This window comes from Cadophora gregata (assembly GCF_030347475.1).
Source record: "Cadophora gregata isolate MNR1 chromosome Unknown scaffold_20, whole genome shotgun sequence".
NCBI classification, from domain to species: Eukaryota; Fungi; Ascomycota; class Leotiomycetes; order Helotiales; family Ploettnerulaceae; genus Cadophora; species Cadophora gregata.
This window is the reverse complement of record NW_026695943.1, coordinates 161,089-182,891: the sequence shown is the minus strand read 5'-3', so window position 1 is coordinate 182,891 and position 21,803 is coordinate 161,089. Positions and strand designations below refer to the sequence as shown.

Sequence of the window (21,803 nt, the reverse complement as noted above, 5' to 3'; positions counted from 1 at the left end):
TCTTGTACCAGTCCTAGAATACCAAAGATTTGTCTCTCGGATCACTTGATAGTGAATGGCGGCTTAGTAAAAGAGCTCGAAAAAGTCGGGGCTGGTTGTTATGCTGTTCACGCTGTCGAAAACGTTTCAGAGCAATGATCATATCAGTCGCCGCGAAATCTGTTTTGCTAAACTGTAGGCGATGATGATCAAAAAAAAAAGCATCAGTTGTATCCATGTACTTTGGATGGAACCTAGCATCAACTGTACTTGTGGGGCTTTAGATAGCTCCTGTATGATCCAGACGCGTTTCCAAAAGGGGAAATCTAGCAGCTGTTTGAAATGCAAGTCCATAGTTTTAGGACGCGGATCACTTTCAAGCTCTGGTTGCTCTCCCTTGTCCTTAGTCGTAATGGGTAAAGAGCTTGGTCCTACGAAAGATGTTGATACGTTGTTGGCTGACGCTTCTTGCGTAGGGTACATGTGGTCAGATTCTATGCTTACTGACTCCTTATTACGACCTCTGAAGATCCCAGGCGGCCATTCTTCGTCCGTTTTAGATAATTGTGGAAGGCGAAGTGCATTTTCCATAAATGTCGAGCCTGCTACGGATTCGCCACCTACAGCCATCACTCCAGGAAGCTTCAGGGGTCTGTGGAGCTCTTCTTTTACAATCTTATTAGAAACTCTCAAATCTTGGAGAAGAAACTCTTCGGGAGGTTCATGAGCTATTCTCTGCTTGGTATCTTGGGCCAGAAAAGGCTTTGAACGCCGTGAAGCAGGCGGCTCGCGAGAATATTTCGGACTCCCTTTTGACATGGTGACTATGTGTCCTGTTTGGATGGAGGGGTCCCAATCCGATGCAGAAGAGTGGGTAGAAGATAGAGAGTCTGAAGGTACGTCAGGTTGTACAACATGAACTGCATGAGGTTTCGATTTGACTGAAGCTCCACGAGATTTCTTAAATAGTCGACCAAGGGAAGACATGAGCGTCCTAGAGCCAGCATACTTCCTATATTGAGTGGCTTCGTTATCATTATCGGGAATATCTCGCAAAAGGTCGTTTTCTGTTGCTTGAGCCGTCTCTTTTGGCGTGTACATGCGATCATGGCCCTGGATCACCCCTGACATGGTAGGCTGGCCATTTTCAAGCCCCTTGACACTTCGAAAGGCAGAAGACTTGTCTTGCGGCTCAAGGTCACGCTCGTCCATTATTTCCCTCGCCTTTCTCAGCATGGTCTGTAAATCTTTTGAGCGCCGTTCGAGGCGGTCTAGCTTTCGTGCTGTCGATTCCGGGTGCTCCTTGGCTCTGAGTACCGCTGGTATGCCTTCTAAGATCTCCTGTCTTGTCGTAATCCAAGGTTTACAATCAGGTCGCGCACGCACAGTTGCATCGCGATCAAAATAGGTGCGAAAGAATTCGTCTTCAGCTGCATATGGATCGTGTTCTCGATCAGACGAACGCCTGTCTGAGGAGCCGAATTCTGGAGCATTTGAAGACTGGTCTTCGCAATCCGTTGAAACATTGGAAAGGTTTGGGTCGCCTCTTACATGGCTGGCCAGACCAAGAGGCTTGAATCGAGCGACTTGTGCAAGCGGATTTGGGCTTTGATCATGCTCCCAGTCACCCAACCAGGCTAATACTTCTGCACATTTAGAATAGATCAGGCCCATTCTCATGACCTGTAGCCCCCGTTCAAAAATGTCGTTTTGATTGATACATACTGCATCTGCCCATATGACGTCGTAGCCTTGTGCACGCAGTTCTCTCAACGCTGAATAGAGGTTTGTAGTGACGTGAAATGGCTGCCCATCGAGCTCAATAGCTTTGGTGATGTTGGGGTCACCCCAACAATAAGATAGCGCGCGGAACTCAGGTGGCTCTATCAAATTGCTGTGAAATATGCTGCACCGCAAAAGAGTTCTCTCAGAACCAACATCGCTGGAAGCCGGCAAGATGCGAAGAAGGCGGAACTCAAAGGCCTGGAAATCGAGAGGTTCGTATTGCATTGTTTGTAAAAGATCTACTCCCGTCTTGGTAAGATAAAAAGTTAGGCGTATTAAGACTGAGTCTGTGAGTTTGTGAGTTGATATGGACAAGAAGGTCATTTGTGGCGTTTTGTGCCCGAATAGTTAAGGTATTGTTTGTACTACATCGCGGCCTAAGGCATCATAGCCTGTGGCACGCGGTGATAAAACACATCTCCCCCGCGAGTCATCAGGTTCAAAGAATCCCATAGAAATTATAAGCCAGAAACGTACCCTGTCCTTCAAAAATCATGTCACTTTCCGGACAGTTTTACAGAACGGGAAACTCAAGCCTAGACCCGAGCAAATTGCCGTAGACCATGCATGTTCCCGAAATCAAAGCACAAGTTCGGCATAGCCACTTAATATATGATAATATATCTTTATAGTTTTCTTGAAGATGGCATAGGTAGCCGTGCTGTGTTGTATGTATGTATATATATAATTTGGGGAAACGCCAAGCCTGTCAAGTCGATGTGCAAGAGAGAACGAGAACGAGACAGAAAGACTCGGCGGTTCAGCACAAGATGGTTCCAATACAAGCTATGAAAAAAGCTGTGGAGTGACTTGATTTGACGCGCTGCCGAGGGACCGGAGATCCGGATAGGTCGTCTGTCAGAGTTGGTGGCACAGTTTCGGGTCGGTTGGGGAGGGGGATGGCTGATGGGTATTTTCTGTAGACGCATATTTGGCGATGAATGCTATTTGCAAGAATACATTTTGTAAATTGTCCTAGTATACAATACAATATAATATCCTTAAACCCAAGTACATCTTTTTTCGCTACATGATCGAGTATCATTCAGCTTCTGCACTAGGGTATTTCTTGTCTCCCTCTCTCTCGTCTTTCATCTCCCACTTACATCTCGTCTAACGTCTCACCCCACCATTCCGCCCACCCCCCTATTCCGGCTACCTCGCTTATATTCCGTATTTCCCATTTAACACTTACATCAGCAAAAAGATCTGGCTCCAGGCAGCCGCCGGCTGGCCGCCGTAGGCGCTATTTTCGCGATTTCCAGCCTAAGTTGCATGTCGATTAATTTGATAGCTAGCGACCCCTAAAGCGGTATATAGTAATTTTAGCCGGCGCCCCTAGCGCCCTAGGCGCCTTCGACGCTATAGGTGCTTATAAGCCTAATTAGGACTAGCGTATAAAATAAAAGTAGGTCCGTTTTTTTATTTATTATATAAGATATATTAGTAAGCTTAGAAAGCTTAATAATACTAATCCTAAGGATATTAAAGGTACTTATAAAGGTATACCTTATAAGGAGGTATTATTGGGCTTATATCGCCCGATTAGGCAAGGCGGCGACTCACCCCTGCATAGAATTTACCCGAATCGAATTATAAGCTTATTAGCGATTTTTTAGCGTGGATATTTATAGCGTTAAAGGCTTAGCGAGACTAGTTTTAAGGACGTGCGTAGAAAGTGCAGGTCTTTTTAAATTCTCGGTTAAAATCTACGCTAGTCTAACTATTTATAGTTAGTTTAAAATCTAAAAATAAACTTAACTTTTAATTTTTAATTCTAATTAAAAATATTATATCTTTCCTAATTAGGTCTAGCTTATATATAAAAGTGGGTCTTATAAAAGGCGCCTAGGGCGTATAAGGCGGCCTCTTATTTTTTAGGCTGACGTATAGCGGCCTCTTATATTTTAAGGCCGCTTTAGGCGTAAGAGGCCGTCGAACAGCGAAAATAGCGAAAATGGCGGGTGGCACGTGCACCCGGCGCCAGAATTTTTTGCTGATATAATAACTCTATATTACGTTATCTTTTTAATTAGATATTATAGAATATAATTCTTTTTATTATTCCGGTTCTATAGGTATAATTTAGTGTTCTCTAGCTATAATTTAAGCTTCCTTAATAGCACGTGTTATAATAAACTTAGAATTCAGGCTTATTTAAACCTTCCTCTTTTTCCTTAGTCTTAATCGCTTTAATTATACCTCTAACTCTTTAATCCTTATATTTACTTACCCTAATTTATAGTCCTTCTTATTAAATCCTTTTAAAACCTTCCTAAAAAGTAAATAACATGTTAAAAGTTAGTTATATAACTTAGCTATTAAGGAGTATAGTTATAAGTAGATCTCTTTTCTAGCTTTCAGAGTCTATATCTTAATTAACATGCTAGAAACCTTTATAAGTAGTACTAGTATTATGGTAGGGTAGTGTAGTTCTGGGTCGGAAGATAGTTAGCCTATTCCGTAAGGTTATATAGATAGGCGCGATAATATATAATAAATATATTATCTTCTCTCTCTTACTCTTACTACCTGTTTAGTTAGTAGTCCTCTATATCCCTGCTTACTATATACTTTAATAGTACTACCTTACCTCTTTATATTAGTAATCGATATAGGGAACTAGAAGTAAAGCAGAGGAATAATTAAGATATAACTAAGCTAGTAGTAAAGGTAAGAGTTAGAATTTTATCGCTTAGTAACTTAGTTATAGTAATAGATAGATACATAGGAAATAGCTAGAAAAAAGGGGCTTAGGGAGCTCTTATTCAGCAGATAGGATATCAGGAAATAGCAGAATATAAGTAGAGAGAGCTAAGGAGGTATAGAAGGGAAAGTTATTATAATAGGCTTAAAAGACGAGGTTACTATAGTAATAAAGAAAGTTTATATAAGGAAAATAAGTAGGGAATATATAAATATAAAAAGAAAGTAAGTTTAATATAAAAAAGGGGCCTAAAGCAGGGTAAAAAAGAGATATAAGGAAAAGGAGTTAGGGAGGTTAGAGTAGTTAGGGGAGCTAAGTCTAGAGGTTATAAAAAATATAATTACTACGCTCTTACTAGTAACTCTAGTACTTTTAACTCTAGTACTTTTAACTCTAGTAATATTAGGTATACTATATCTTATAAGTAAGTACTAAAGGTTTAAATCGTTTACTAAATTCCCTGATACAACTATATTTCTAGGAGATCCTAAGAACTAAAGAACACTAAGTATAGAAGAAAGTGATATAGTAGAATATATTTAAGTCCGGGAGGAAAGCTATTAAGAATTAAGGACTACGAATTCTAAGATAGTAGAAGTCAGGTATATTTCAGTTATACCGGCCCCGGGTATACTAAGCGCGCTATACTTTAAAGGAGCTAATATTACGGAGTTCTTAGAATAGTATACTAATTAGTACGATAATACCTAATTAAAGGATATAGACTAAATCAAACAGCTTCCCTGATATTATAATCTTACTATTAGTTAGTATATTAAGACGCTACTAGAGTAGATAAGTAAGAATTAGGAAGAGCTAGTAGTCTCTCTTTTAGAGGAGTATAAGGATTAAGATACTTTTTAATAAATAAACTCCCGATTATTCCTTAAGGCTCTGAAGTTAAAACCGCGAACTATAGAAAGTAATATAAAGTAGTTTATTCGATAATTCACTGTAATATCAGCTACCCTAGTAAAAAGGAGCTAGTTAGAAAATTACACTCAGGGAGTATAGTTCTTAAACAAGCTACTAGGGGACGTTTATAGGAAAGTGATATATAAGAATAAGGTTAATATTAATAAGCCGGGTATAATTAAGTTTAATAACTTAGTTAAGATAGCTACTAAGATTTATACGTCTAATAAGATAGTCCGGGAGTTTTCTAATAATCACGTGAAATAAAAGAGCCTTAGTAAATTAGTAGATTTACTTAGCTAAGTACCTGCCGCCCTTAAGGTAAAAGGTTAGCTAGTTCCCCTTATTATTAGCTTAAAGATAGTATCCGTAGAAATAGTAAAGGAGATAACCTAGGTATTTAACGCGCTAGCGCTAACTGCGAGAGTATTATAAGCTCTATAGGTACCTAGGGAAAGATTAGGATTTAGCTTACTTAGCAGGGGAAATCAGTTAGGAGCTTACTTAGTAGGACCCGGTAGTCGAATTAATCTATTTAGACTACTATAAGGGGCTTACTTAGGCTAACTTTAGTATCCGAATAACTCGCTAATTAGAGTATATATAATAGGTACTTATAGGGATCGCTAGAACTAATATTTCTACTATTTAGAAAATAGGTATTTCTATAGGGACTACCTAGACTTCCTAATAGATATAGAAAAGGGGCTCGTGCACGACTATTAGGGCTAGATATATTATAGACACGCGAGTAGCAGGGGGTAGTTAGTTAGGTAGCGTAAGAAGGTCTTAGTAATAGAGGGTATACGAGCTAGTTAGAAGGGAACCTTAATATAGGGAACCGGTGAAGGATAAGCTAAGGGGAGTAGTTTAATAATATAGCTAACGTAAGTGCTATAGCACCTTATAAATAAGGCTAAACCCGCGAAGGTAATAGTAATAAGGGTAGTAACTTAGGATAAGTCGGATATTAAAGAAGATAAAAAGGACTAGGAAGCTATAGGAATATTAAAGGCTAGAAGTAAAAAACTAAAGAGCGGAAAAGATAATAAATAAGTAAACCTTAAGAAAGTATTAAAAGGGCGAGTTAAGAAGGAAAAGGACTTAGTAGCTTTAAAAGTTCTATAACTTAGAAAGTAAAAGTAGAAGGATCTAATTAAAAGGGTATTAAAGAAAGGAGTATAGTAAGGAGAGATTATTAAAGAAATAGAGATAGATAAGAAATAGACTAAGAAATTAAAGAAAGTTAGTCTAAGAGTTACTAGGAAAGTAAAGTAGTACTTAGATATCTTAAAGCAAGAGGCGTAGCCTCTAGAGCTATTAAATAAGGTCCTAGATAATAAACTAAAGGGTATTACTAGTAGGGAAGTACTCGCGTGCTTTAAGCTCTTATAAAAACTACTTTTTAAAAATATAGCTATAGTAAAGTTACCTCAGACCTCCGAGGGGGGAGTTAAGGGTAATTAGATTAACTTAGTATTAATAAAGTCAGCAGGGGTAAAGGAGATATCAGAGGACTCCTAAGTCTTAGTAATTAGAAGCCTGAAGGTTAGAGTCTAACTAAGCTCTTTAACTATAATAGCGCTTATTAATTACGGATTAGAGGCTAATCTAATAACTTCTACGATTACCTTAAAGGCCGGGCTCCCTATTTAACTTAACTTTAATCTTAGAATAATAGGCTACTTAAGGGAGTAGGAGAAGTTTAAGGAGTTATATAAGGGAGTTATTATAGAGATTAAAAGTATCTTAATAGCAGGGAGTTTTTTTACTTTAGTATAAGCGGAGAATAACATAGTCCTAGGATAACTCTTTATTATAGCGAGTCTCTTATTATTTTCTTATAGCAGAGGTTATTAGTTTATTATAGTTATAAATAATAACTGAACTAAGTAGGTTATAATAAAGGTCGCGGATTTAATAGAGTCTCGTACTAAATCGGATATTTTCCCGGAAAACACTTAGCTAAAGCTATAGTAGTAGGTAGTTCTAGCAATAGATCTACTAAAGGAAAGAGTAAGTTAACTAGCGTATTTAACCCGCTTAGCGAGAGAAAAGTAAAAGTATTTTCAGCTATAGTATTTACTAAGCCTAATAGGGAAGGGGATAAGGATATAATTCTTTTAAGGAGTATAGATTTAGTTATACTTTTATAAGTAAAAAGGGTTTTTCTTACTATTAGAGTTTAGGGTACTTATAAGAAGAAAGCTAATAAGGTTATTCCGATTTAGGAGGGAATTTCAGATAAGTTAAAGCTAGGGGGGAAGCTAGACTAAAAGTAGAGGCGATTAGAATAAGAGAGAGTTAAAGGGCCTATTAAACTACCTTATAAATTTAATAAGTAAATAACCCTGAAGTTCTTAGAGTTATTATATAAGATAAGGTTAACACCGGAAAAAATAAAAGAGATAATAATTAAAGGAGGATTATAGCTATAAGAACATAAGCTTTTAAAGGAAATACTATATAAGCGTGAGACTATAATAGTATTTAACTTCTCTAAATACGGAAGGATATATAAAGATATCTACTTACTATAGGAAATTCGTATAGTTCCGTATAAAGCCTAGTAGGCGCCTGGATTCCTGGTACTAAAATATCTATATAAATATATTAAGGATATACTTATGAAGAGGCTTAAAGCTAGTACCTTAGAATATAGCTATAGACTATATAGGAATTAGTATTTTTTAGTTAAGAAAAAGAGTAGAGTATATTAGATAGTAGATACTATAATAAAGTATAATATAGTAATAATTCAGAACGCTAACTTACCGCCTAATATTAAGGAAATATCAGAAGATTTTACAGGGTATATAATTACCTCTTTAATAAACTTCTTTTCCCGGTATAATTAAGTTACCTTATACTTAAATAGTAGAGACCTAACTATATTCTAAATATTACTTAGTCTCTTCTATTATACTACCTTAGTTCAGGAGGTAACTAACTTTATTATATAATTTTATAGGGTTAGAAAAGTAATTCTAAAGGATTATAAGCTTAAGAGAGCTAGGATATTTATTAATAATATTCCTATCCTAAGCCCCTACTTGAAATATAATAATAAGGAGGTTAAGCTTAGTATTTGAAAATATATTTTAAAGTACTTTATTAATTTAGATATAGTCCTAGCTAATATAGAAAAGGCGAGGGCTATGATTAACTTTAAGTCGTAGTTCAGGGTTAATAGCCTAAAGTTAATAAGTTATATTTATACTATAGAAAGTAGGTTACTAGATAGTGAAAAAGTAATAAAGATACTTAACTAGCAGGAATATTAAAACACGACTAAAGTTAGGATATTTCTTAGAGTCTATAGCTACTACTATATCTAGATTATTAATTACACTAGAAAAGCTAAGCTACTATACCTTTTACTCTAAAAAGGAGTAAAGTAGAAATTTAGAGATATTAAAAGGTTTATAATAGATATACTAAAGTTAGCTCTAACGATAGCCCTAGCGCTAGTAAAGCTAGATATCTCTAAAGGAAGTAGTGAAGTGATTCTAGCGGTAGATATAAGCTTATAAGGATAGGAGATAGTCTTAATATAGTTAGATCGTAACCTTAAGTGTTATCTTATTAGGTATAATAGCGGAGTATAGATAGCTGCGGAAAGAAACTATAATACTACTAAGAGAAAGTATTACGGGGTTTTAAAGGTATTAAAGAAGGTTCGCGGGGTCTTAATCAGCTACTATTTTATCCTAGAAACAGATACTATAGTTCTAGTTATATAGCTTAATTAAGAGGTGTCGGACTTACTTAAGGCTCTAGTTATAAGATAGATTACTTAGATACGCCTTTTCGATTTTAAAGTGCGCTATATACTAAGAACTAAGTATATTATAGCGGATAAGCTATTTAGGTAGCTAGCTACTTAGAAGGAGTTAAATACTAAGGCTCTAGAAGAGGATATTAATAACTTCGTAGATACTTAGTTTAGCTAAGTTAAAGTTAGTATTTAGACTAAGAGAGCGACTCCTTACTTATAAGGGGTATAGAGTTTAGATTCTAAGCTTATCGTAAAGTATTTTCTTATACTAAGGCAGCTAGGTAAGGTTAACCCTAAGGACTTCAGGGGATTTAAGTAGTAAGCCCTGAATTATATAGTTCAGGATAGAGTTCTATATCGCTATATTAATAAGGGTCTTCTAATAAGAAGGGTTATAAATAATAAAAGGGAGCGGTAAATAATCCTTAAATCCCTTTATAAGGATATAAGCTATAAAGGATAGGAGAGTACTTACTAGAAAGTTATAGAAAGGTATTTCTAAGACTTATTATACCCGGACGTGAAAGCTTATATAGCGATATACGAAGCTTATTAACTTTAGGACTCTACTAGAATAGAGAAAGCACTTTATCCTATATAGACTAGTACTCTATAGGCTAAAGTGGGAATAGATATAATATATTTACTACTAAAGCGAGGAAAGTACTACTTAGTTATAGCGCGGGATAATCTATCTAAGTAAGTTAAAGCTAGAGCCCTAGTAAATACGACTTTAGTAGCTATTATAGATTTCCTCTAGGAAGATATAATATATCGCTATAGGATCTTTAGAAAGCTAGTTATAAATAAAGAGCTAGAAAATAAGAAGTAAGTAAAAGAGCTCGCTTAGAAATATAAGATCCGAAAAGTAGTAGTATTAGCTTATTATACCTTAGCGAATAGAATAGTAGAGTAGGGTTATAAACTTATTATAAATACCTTAGTGAAGATAATAGATAAGGGGATAGGCGATTAAGTTAGAAATCTATATATAGTACTTTTAGTAAACTACTATATAGTAAAAGAAACAACTAGGTATATACTATTTTAGATATAGTATAAGTTAGAGGCGGTTCTACTAGTTAAAATAGGAGTCCCTACTTAGAGGGTTATAGATTAAAAGAATACTTAGATAGAGGCAGAGACTTTAGCTCTTTATATAAGGTAGATTTAAATTAAGAATAAAGATTTAAAAGAGGTAATTACGAAGTAGTATAAGATATAAGTAATAGGTAAGGATAGGTTTAATACTAGTTAGCAGATTTATTAGGCGGAAATTAAAGTTAGTAATATTATTCTACTATATAATACTAAATAGGAAGTTAATATATCTTCTAAACTAAAGCTTAGCTACTAATAGCTTAGCTTATATAAGATCGACGTAGCTATCGCGAAGAAAGGAATATATATACTCTTAGAACTCTATAGTACTTGATTTAGCGGTATATTTTTAGGGAATCGACTTAAGGTCTTTTATAAAAGGGACTTTATCTAGGAACTAGTTGAAGTTAGTAAGAGATTTAATAATTCTAAACCTAAAGATCTAAGTAGAGGGGAGAGTGTAATAGTTAGTAATATAGAAAGTAACTCAGGAAGTGATATCCTAAGTACTATACTAGTAATAAGAGGGTAAGCTAGAGTAGAGAGAGACTTCTAAGAACTAAAGGAAAAGCAGGTAATAATTCCGGAAGGTAGGTATATAGCTATTATAATTAGGCCGCTAAGCCGTAGGATAATTTAACTTGCCTAGTAAAGGAAATAAAGTAATAGGAGTTCCTAAGAGGGCTAGGAATTTTAAGTAGGAGATATAGGTTATTGTTACGAATCCCTTAGCGCTACGGTTGGCACCCAGATGCTGATAGTACCATCAGTGGTACTATGGGGGCATTGGTACCGACGAAGGAACAGTGCTATCAATAGGGTAGTACCGACCAGGGAATGATACAGGACAGCGAGTGGTACCGTTGTACACTCACGCTCGGTAGTAATGGTTACCTAGATCACGGTGGACGATAGGTCACGTGATGGATCCCTGGATCCCTGGATCCCTTTGTGGGGGAACGGATCCAAGGATCCAAGGATCCAGTATCTCAAGGGATCCAAGGAGAACGAAGGTTCTATATAAGACTGGCATGTCTGCCATTAGATAGGAGCTTCGTGCTCAACTTCAAATAGTATTCTGATACTTAGTAACTGTCTTCCCGTCTACGTGATACACCTACCTCTCGATCATCAGAGATCAACTGCAGCCTTCTGTATTTACAGCGAGTAAATACCGGACCGTTACAGTTATATTTACTTATTAAGTAAAAGAATAAGTAAAGTTAAATATTATTAAATCCTATCTATTAACTACTTATAATAATATTAGAGTTAAACTAAGAGAAGAGGAAACAAGTAGTTATCACGAACCAGGCTCAGTCTTAGTACAAGTCACGGGTTAGTACCATAATACTAATGGTACTACTAAGTGGATAGCACCAGTCGGTGTTTAGTACCAAAGGGTTAATAGTACTATTAAGAGAATAGTACTAACAAGAGAATAGTACGAATTAGCAAGTAGTACTATACTCTACGCTCATTATCATAATAATAGTTATATTAATCACAGTAGATATAGATCACGTGATATACTAGCTTACTAGACGGGCTTACGGGCTTACGCGCCCTGTAAGACGTCTTACATAGCTTACATAGGAAGTCGGAAGTTCTATATAACAAGTAGGTAGTTTCCTAGATAATAGAGCTTCGTGCTCAAATTAAATAGCAAGTTTACACCTAGTTTACTACTACTTATAACGTCTTAATTCCTATTAAGAATCAAGTGTCTTATTACCTTACTTCATAGCTAATACTAACTAATAAGTCTATACTTATGACACTAACTAAGTTAGAAACGTTACACTTTAAGCACCTCACTTAAAGTATCGTTAGTAAGACACAATAGCCCCTAAGGAAGGATCCGTCGTAGGAGAAAGCTCCTAGACTAGTAAGAAGGAAGATAAGGTTACTCTACCCTAAGTCAACTTACCGGATACCTTCTATAGTTAACAATCTAAGCTAGGATAGTTTATACTCTAATACTAGATATACCTAGCCTTCAACAGAGATAAGTTCGAGGCCGAATCCCTTAAAGTCTTATAGATCGCCTTATTCCTCCGTAATACTATAGTACACTAGATCGAACTAGCCCTCAGCGACTACCTTCTTAACTAATATATAACCGGAGCTTACTCTACTACTATAACCGAGAAGAGTCGCGTTATCTTCCGTACTATCGTAGGATTTACTATAGCTATTAAGGGAGTCTTCAGAGACCCTAACGAGAAAGAACAGTCTAAGAAACACTTACTTAGCATCTGCTAACAAGGATCCGTTCACGAATACACTACCGAGTTCTACTGTTACTTTATACGACTAGACTAGACGGATAGTAGTTTAAAAGCCTAGTACTACAAGGGCCTAAAGGACTATATTAAAGACAAACTCTCCAGAGCTAATAAACCCGATAGCTTAGAGGAAATAATTAAAACAGCTATAACTATCGACGAACGGATCTAGGAATAACAGAAGGAAAAAAGAGGGTATTTTACCCCTACTTAATATAGGAAGCCTCAGTTCCCGGAATAATATAGGAAAAGAGGAGGAAACTTCCAACCCCACCCTAATAATAAACGGAGTTATTATAACCTAATAGAAATAGATAGGGCTAAGAGAGGAAGCAAGAGCTAAGCTAAGAAGTAGAAACGACGAGAGAAGGGCTTATACTACACCTATAATAAGGCTAGCTACCTCGCTAGGGACTGCTCTTAGAATAAGAACAGAAGGAAAGCCCCTCTTAAAGATAAACGATAATTCGCTTTAGCTGAACGAAAGATCAAGCGCCGCGAAACAGTAGTACTTAAACGAGTTAGCGAGGACGATAGTTAGGAGGAAGTCCTAACCGAATCCCTTGAAAACCAGTAAATTAGTAATATAGAATCCCTAGATACCTAATAAGAAAGCTAGGTAACTAATAATCACTAGGTAGACCGGCTACCTATTATCAACGAAAATTAGGCCCTCTGCTCTCATAACAGAGAACAATAAGTCTGGATACACGTAAGAGATAAGCTAGACCTAGCGGAAAAGCAAAAGACTCATAATACCCTAGAGCGAGGCCTTAGTTATGTTATTATCTACTAAGATACCGAGATTATCGTATTTCAAGAGAACATCGAGTATATAGACCAACGATCTAAAAGATACACAGCTAGCCTTATAGAAGAACTCGAGCCTCGGGAATATAGCCAGCTAGATAATTATCTAGAAGTTAAAGATACATAAGTCGTAACCGCAACGACTAGCGGAAAATAGTATTAGAAGCGAAGACAGCAAGTATAAGAACCCCTCCGATTCCAGAGGATAAGAGAGGAACCTATATAGAGCTAGGTTAACCTTAAGGAGGATATCCTGTACACCCTTATTAGTTACAACTAAGGCTTAAGGAAGTAGATAGACGAAACAACAGGAGAAATCGTCGAGGAATAAAGGGATTTACCTGTAAAACCACAGGAGTACCCCGATCACCTCGATTACCCTGAACTCGCTGCCACCGGAGAGATAGACTAACTAGTAGTCTAAGTAGAGCTAAATAGGAATATAGCTAAAGCCCTAATCGACTCAGGAGCCATAGGAAGGTTCATTCACCTACGACTAGTAGAACAACTAAATATACCTATTATACATAACCCACGCCCTTATAGACTCACCCTATTAGATAGGAAAAACGTAGGGGTTAACAGGTAAGTACGAGATAAAACAGCGAGTATCGAAATAAAGATACCTAATAATCACACAGAGTACTTATCGTTCGATATTATCTCAGTTAGACGACACGATATTATCCTCGGAACTATATAGATAAATAGTCACAACCCTAGTATTAACTAGAAAGTAAGAACACTTACTTTTAATAGATATAACTATCACTACAGTTGATTATCCGGCGAAAGGGAGGCTAGCGCCGCCTCCTTAAGGATAACGCTAATTAACTCTACACAGAAGAGTCCGATTCCTAGCTAGAAAGAATCTGAAGGTTATCCTAGATAGAAGGATAATATACGGGAACAGCTGCCTATACCCTATAAGAAGTACATAAAGATATTCGAGGATCTACAGGATATAAGGGTATTACTTAAATATTAACCCTAAGACCACGAGATCAACTTCAAAGAAGAGTTTATACCTATTACAAAGAAGCTTCACTACTATAATTACGCTACCACGAGAACGCTTAAGGAATAGCGGGAATAAAGAGTGAAGAAAGAATAGATTCGGAAGTCTAAATTACTATACGCGGTTAATATATTAGTCGCCAAGAAAGTAGGGGATCCTAAAGGAAGACCTTATAGCGACTATCGTATAATTAACAACAGGACGATAAGGGACGTGTATCCTTTACTTAATACTTAGTACCTGCGGGATAAGCTAGCTAGAGCAACGGTATATACTAAATTGGACTAATATAACGCGTTTAATTTAATCCGAATTAAAAGAGGGCACGAATAGAAGACAGCTTTTATCCTACCCTTAGGCTTATAAGAACATACGGTAATACTATTCGGACTTACGAATGCACCGGCCACATGCTAAAGGCAGAATAATAAGATTCTAAAGGACTTTATCAGAAAATTCGTAATATACTACTTAGACGATATCCTAGTTTACTCGAGAACTATCGAGGAACACTAAGGATATATCCTACAAGTTATGGAAGCCCTACACAAAGTAGATTCTAGACTAAAACTATTAAAGTGTGAATTCTCAGTTAAGTAAGTTACTTTCCTAGGATATATTATAAACTTAGGATAGATAAGTATTAACTTAGAAAAAGTTAGAGTAGTAAAAGAGTAGGAGTCACCCAAGAACATTAAGGATATATAATCCTAACTAGGATTTACTAATTTTTATCGATAGTTCATCTGAAACTACTTCAAAATCGCTAAACCGCTCACTAACCTAACTAGGAAAGGTGTCTCTTTCACTTGGACTAGCTAGTGCGAGGAAGCCTTCCAACGAATCAAGAAGGAATTCACTAAGGAACTAATCCTTTATAGTTTTAACAAGGAAAGGGAAAGTATAATCGAAACCGACGCTTCGGATACCTATACTAGTGCAACCCACCTATAGCGAGACAAGGAAAGCTGACTACACCTAGTCGCCTACTATTCTGAAAAAATATCCCTAGCTAAATAAAATTACAATATATATAAGAAGGAGCTTATAGCTATTATTAAAGTATATAAACATTAGAAGATCTATCTGTAAGGAGCTAAGTATCCAATTATCATCCACACCGACTATATAAATCTTCGAACCTTTATAACTACTAAAGTCTTAGACAATCGACAGTTAACTAGGTAGGCTAAGGAACTTGCCTCTTTTAATCTTATAATTAAGTACATACAAGGAAAAGATAACGCTAGAGCCAACGCCCTAAGTAAGCTACTAAGGTACGAAAGAGATAAAATCTATAATAAAACCGCCTTACTTAAGGAATTAGATAATAGGGACTTAGTCCCCCACATCCGAGAAGTAGCGGCCTTAGAACTCAAGGGACCCTAGGTAGAAACACTAAAGAAAGCTCAGGAGCTCGAAAGGTCTCTCCTAAAGACTAATAACTATACTACAGTTAAGAAAAGATACGTGCGAGTAAATAGGAAGCTATAGCTCCCGCCTAGCCTAACTAAGGAATATATTCAGGAATAATATAGACTACCCGCACACGGATATCAAAGGGTACGAAGAACGTACCTAAGGATTTCGCGATACTACTAGGGCAAGGGACTTCACGTAGTAGTTAAGGAGGTAGTTAGAAATTATAATACCTGTATTAGGAATAAGCCAACTAGGCACACACCTTATAGGCAGATAATCATAGTACCTATACTACTATAACCTTAGAAATCGATATCATAGGATTTTATTAGACTATTACTTATATCTAAAGACCCGGCCACAGGAGTTAGCTATAATATAATACTAGTTATTATAGAGAGACTTACCAAATATATGAACCTAGTACTAGTTAAATCAACGCTCACAGCCGAGGACCTAGCGCAAGTATACCTTAAAGAAGTAGTCTCTAAGCGTAGAGTACTAGAAGAAATAGTATCCGACTAAGATAAGCTATTTATATCCAAATTCTAGAAGGTATTAACGAGTTTCCTCGGAACTAAACGAAAACTCTTAATAGCATTTCACCCTTAGACAAATAGAGGAAATAAACAGATAAACTAAGTCGTTAAAGTATACTTACAATACTATATCAACTACTAACAAGATAACTAGGTAAGACTGCTACTACTTATAGAGTTCACCTATAATAGCTCGACTACAGAAACAACTAACGTAACACTATTCTTCGCTAACTACAGTTACGAACCTATTATATACAGAGAACCTAACCTAACAGTTAAGGATAATAATACAGCTCGTATCCAAGTCCAGGAGATTCAGGACCTATATAAGAAATTATCCTAGGAACTCCAGTTCGTAGTAGAAAGAAACACACACTACTATAACAAAACACATAGCTAAGAGCTAACGCTATAGGAGGGGGATAGGGTTTATCTTTTATAGAAAAACATTAATACGTAGCAGCTAAGCGACAAATTAGACTATAAGAAATTAGGACCGTTTAAGATTAAGCAAGTCAAAGGACCTTTGAATTATGAACTCTAACTACCGAACATAATAAAGAAAGTATTCCTAGTATTCCATATATCCTTATTAGAAAAAGCACTACTAGGCACACTACTAGCCCTAAAAACAATCGTAGAACCTATTAATCCGCTTAAAGAATACGAAGTAGAGGAACTACTAGATTATTAGTATAAGTATAGTATTATTAAATACCTAGTGAAATAGAAGGATTACTCATAATCCGAGAACACTTAAGAACCTAAGTTAAACCTTCGTTACCTAAAGCTACTTACTAGTTTCTATTAACGAAACTTAGGTCTACCTAGAGCAAGTCCTTAGGGTCGAAGGGAAGGCTAACTATCAGGTCGTAGAGGAGGTCGATATCACCGGAACTAGGACGTTCCGCGCCTGCCAACTTAGTACTTTTCTATACCTCCTCCGCCTTCCGCTTCTTCTTAGCTTCCTTTTCTAACGCTTCGAGAGTATCGAGCTCTTCTATTAAGTTTAGCCTAGTAGTAATTATCTTCTACCGCCTTTCGTAGAGGAAACGTTTCTATTTCTTTAAACGAAGGATTTTCACTATCGCCTTCTCTTCCTTAGTATCTAACTTCTTAATCTAGGAGTTAAGGGACTCTTAATCTAACGCTATTAGTATACAGTTTATAGTACATATATCATATATCTTGTTTAGATAGGTATATTAACTATACTAAGTCAGTTTAGGATCGTGGGGCGATACACAGTCTTTATAATTTGTATTTTTATATCTAGTATAAGGTGCTATAATTTTTCCACTTAATTTAATTTATCGCCTAAGCGTAATATAATCGACTCTTTTAGTTAAGCGTTCAGGTAGTATAATAAAAGAAGAAGATAGCCATAGGTAGTTATTAATAATTCCTTAGGTATACTTAAGCGTGAGGATACGCTAGGCTGGAAGGGAGATAGTGTCACGAACCAGGCTTAGTCTTAGTATAAGTCACAGGTTAGTATTATAATACTAATAGTACTACTAAGTGGATAGTACTAGTCGGTGTTTAGTACTAAAGGGTTAATAGTACTATTAAGAGAATAGCACTAATAAGAGAATAGTACGAATTAGCGAGTAGTACTATACTCCACGCTTATTATTATAATAATAGTTATATTAATTATAGTAGATATAGGTCACGTGATATACTAGCTTACTAGACGGGCTTATAAGCTTACGCGCCCTGCAAGATATCTTGCATAGCTTACATAAGAAGTCGGAAGTTCTATATAATAAGTAAGTAGTTTCCTAGATAGTAGAGCTTCGTGCTTAAATCAAATAGTAAGTTTATACCTAGTTTACTACTGCTTATAACGTCTTAATTCCTATTAAGAATCGAGCGTCTTATTACCTTACTTCATAGCTAATACCAACCGACGAGTCTGTACTCACGATACTGACCGAGTTAGAAACATTACAGTAGTATCGCGAGTAGTACTCGGAGTAGTTATTATATAAAGAAATCAAAGAAAATAATCGCTTTAAATACTAATTATATAATTAAATAAATCTATATAGATAATAAATATAGTAGTAAGGGGGACTTATTAGACTAGGGGGGTAGTATTCTTAGCTATTTTATTATTATTAGTGTCTATTTCTTTACTACTCTTATTATTACTATTATTATTAGTACTATAGCTAGCTAGGAGAGGAAAGTGCTTACTTATAGTAGCCGGGTAAGCTAAGAAAGAACTACCTAATACGCTACGCTTAGTAAGAATAGCTTTAGTAATAATTTAATAAATATATCCTTTAAGGTAAGTTATATAATAATATTTACTATTAATATCCTAGGCGAGGGCGCTATTAATATAACTAATATACTTAAGATTAAAGTATATCTAATAAGTAATAAGGTAGGACTAAGTATTAGCGGGGTCGGAAGTACTCTTATTATAAGGGTATCACTAGAAGTACTTATTAAGAAGTAACTTAATCTTAAGAGGATAGCTAGTAATAAAGGTAGAGGTAATTATAGCGGCTTTATGATAGGGGCGAGCTTAGTATAGTCTAGTAGTAGTTCCGGAAGTAGTCTTAAGAGCCTGATACTTAGTAGATCTCTTCTTCTTCTTCTTCTTAGAATAGTTACTATTATCCTTATCCTTAATATTATCGATATTAGCGTGAACCTTAGTATCCTTATCGCTATTAATAGCCTTCTCTAAAGAGAGAGTAGTCTTAGAGAACTAAGTAACTTAGAACGAGATTTTCTTAGAGGTTATAAGAGTAGAAGTAGCGGTAATAGATATAAGCTTATATTTAATAGTAGGGGTATTACTTTTATTAGAATTATCCTGATTTAAGGCGTTATTTATATACTTATTAGTATCCTTTGACTTCTTTATAAGGAAGGTCTCCTTCTTAGTAAGCTTCTCTTTCTTAATAGTGCTTTTAACGCGGATAGTACTAAGGGTAGAAGGGTCTTTAGAAGATAAGTTAAGAGTCTTTATAGGTAAGTTAATTAAGAGCTTAGACTTAATATACTTCTATAATTCTTTCTTCTTATAGTTATTAAGAGAGTTACTACTACTAAATAAGTGCTTATTACGCTACTACTTATAACTATTATACTTCTTTATAAAGATAAAGGTTAAGTCTGAAGTATTTATATTAGATCTTATAGTAATACTACTATAAAGAGGTATATTATTAAACTCTATAATAAGGTTATCCGGACTAAAGAAAGCGTGATCTATAAACTTCTAACTAGAATATATACGAAGATATAAGAGAAAATCGATCCTCTACTTATTAGATACTTCTATCTTAGTAAGGACTTACTTATTAAAAGTAAGGACTAGGAGGCTAACTATATAGTCTAATAAACGTATAGTCCTATTAGCTCAGATAGCTACTATAATATCCTAGATATAAACTATACTAGGAGTTAAGCTATATAGAGAATACTTTAAGATATACTAAGTAGAGATAGTCTTTAGAAGTAATACTATAGTAATAGAAGTAATAGAGGTATAAGTTAAAAGTATAGAAAGTATAAAGAAGGTAGTAAAGTATAAGGATAGTAATAATAGTATAAGGGAGGAAAGTAACTATAGAAAAATAGTTATTAAAAGAAAAAGGAAAATTTAAAAAAATAGAAGTATAAGAGGGTTTTTATATTAAGTGGATAGTAGTAGCGAGGCTATAGAAAAGGTGAATTTAATAAGAAGAAACGTAAGATAGCGAATAAAAAGGTGAATTTTAAGGGGGAAAAGTAAAAAAGGCAGAGAAGTTACTAGTTATTTATTATATATTAATTATTAGCAGGTAGCGCGATAATACGATTAGAGGAATAGTAGGCTATAAGCTACTAAGCGAGGTATAAGAGCTTTTAAGAAGGGATTTAAAGCGCTAGGGATTTTTTTCTAATTCGAAACTTTTAACTTTCTTTAAAAAAAATAATAACTTCCTTATATTTTATATTATAATAACTAAATTACTACGTAGATATAATAGTTCACTATAGATAACAAGGGAGATATAAGTATAAGCTTAGTTAAAATACCTACGGAAGATAGATTACTAGCTTTTACTAATTTTAATAAGGTAGTTATATACTTAGATAGGATCTTACTATAAGATTAGTATAATACTTAGTTAAGGGTCCTAAAGATTATAATAGCGTACTATAATAGGGCTAAGGAACTTATTAAGTAAGTATATAAGTATATAGAAAAGTCGAGAGTATTCCGGATCTATATATTAGAGGATAAGTTTCACTAGTCCTAGATAGAAGTTCGAGTTATAATTATTAATAACATAAAGAAGAGAAATAAATAAAGTAAAGCTTACGAGGGTATAGCGAAGAACTAGATAAACTCGGAAGTACTAGCTTAACTAGTAACTAAGTTAGAGGAATTCGTAAGTTACTACTAATAAGCTTTCACGAAGATATCTATTAAGGAAGCTAGATTATAAGTTAACTTAGAAGTTTAGAGATAAGTCTTAAGGCTACTTTATTAAGAGATATCTAAAGTAAAAGAAGTTACTATAATAGATATAACTTATATAATAAGCGCGAAGGTAAGAGAAAAGAAAGCAAGGAAGTTATTAGAGAGAGAATAGAGGAGTATTAGAATATAAGTCGATATAAGAGGCTTTATAGAAGAAGGAGTATTTATAAAGGAATTAGAAGATATACCTATAGCTACAAGTAAGGAGAAAAGGAGCCTTAGTAATATTAATAATTTAGCTCGCTTAGTAGGGGAAATTATTATAGGCGCTATAGTAGCTCTAGCTCCTTAACCGTGTTAGTCCTAGTACTAGGAGGAAATAAGTAAGGTTATAAAAGAGTTTAGGTTTATATATAAGGAAGAGGTCAAGATTAATAAGGAAAAGGTTAACTTAGTTAAGGAGGAACTAGAGGAATAGGAAAAGTAAGAGGTTAATAAGGAGGGCGGAGATAAGTAGAAGTATAGCTATAAGAAGGATATAACTACTAGCTAGAAAACTATAATAGGAGGAAAGAAAGTTCTACTAATTATAGTAATAATAAAGCTCCTAAGTAAGATACTAGGATTTCAGCGAGTTTATTATAATTACTTGCGATTAATAGTAGGGCGTATAAGTCTTTATATAAAGCAGCTCCTAGAAGGTTTAGCTATTAAGAAACTATATATTATATATAATAGGAGGTTAGAAATCAGAAAGCTAAAGATAAACCCGGAGACTTATATTTAGTTTTATATAGCTAATCGCCCTCCTTGCTTATTAAATAAGCTCGAACCTTATAAATTTTATAAGAAAGAGGGGCTTGAATTATTCGATTATAATTAGAAGCTGATTTTAGATAGCTAGGATCTGATAATCTTACTATAGTAGGAAGAGAACAGATAAGTTATTTACTCCCTCTTTAAATAGTAGTTTAGTTCCTCTCTTAGAAAGTAAATCTATAATAAATTAGATATATACCGGTATTA

The 21,803-nt window shown here is 35.1% G+C and overlaps 1 protein-coding gene across 1 annotated transcript; it reads right to left on the bottom strand.

Moving 5' to 3' along the window:
* Positions 1-138: 138 nt before the first annotated feature.
* ONS95_008508 (uncharacterized protein) lies at positions 139-2,088 on the bottom strand (the record flags this gene model as incomplete). Its single annotated transcript, XM_058502064.1, has 1 exon — positions 139-2,088. The coding sequence occupies one exon, from the start codon at positions 2,086-2,088 to the stop codon at positions 139-141; it is 1,950 nt and encodes a 649-aa protein (XP_058349234.1).
* Between the last annotated feature and the right edge of the window lie 19,715 nt (positions 2,089-21,803).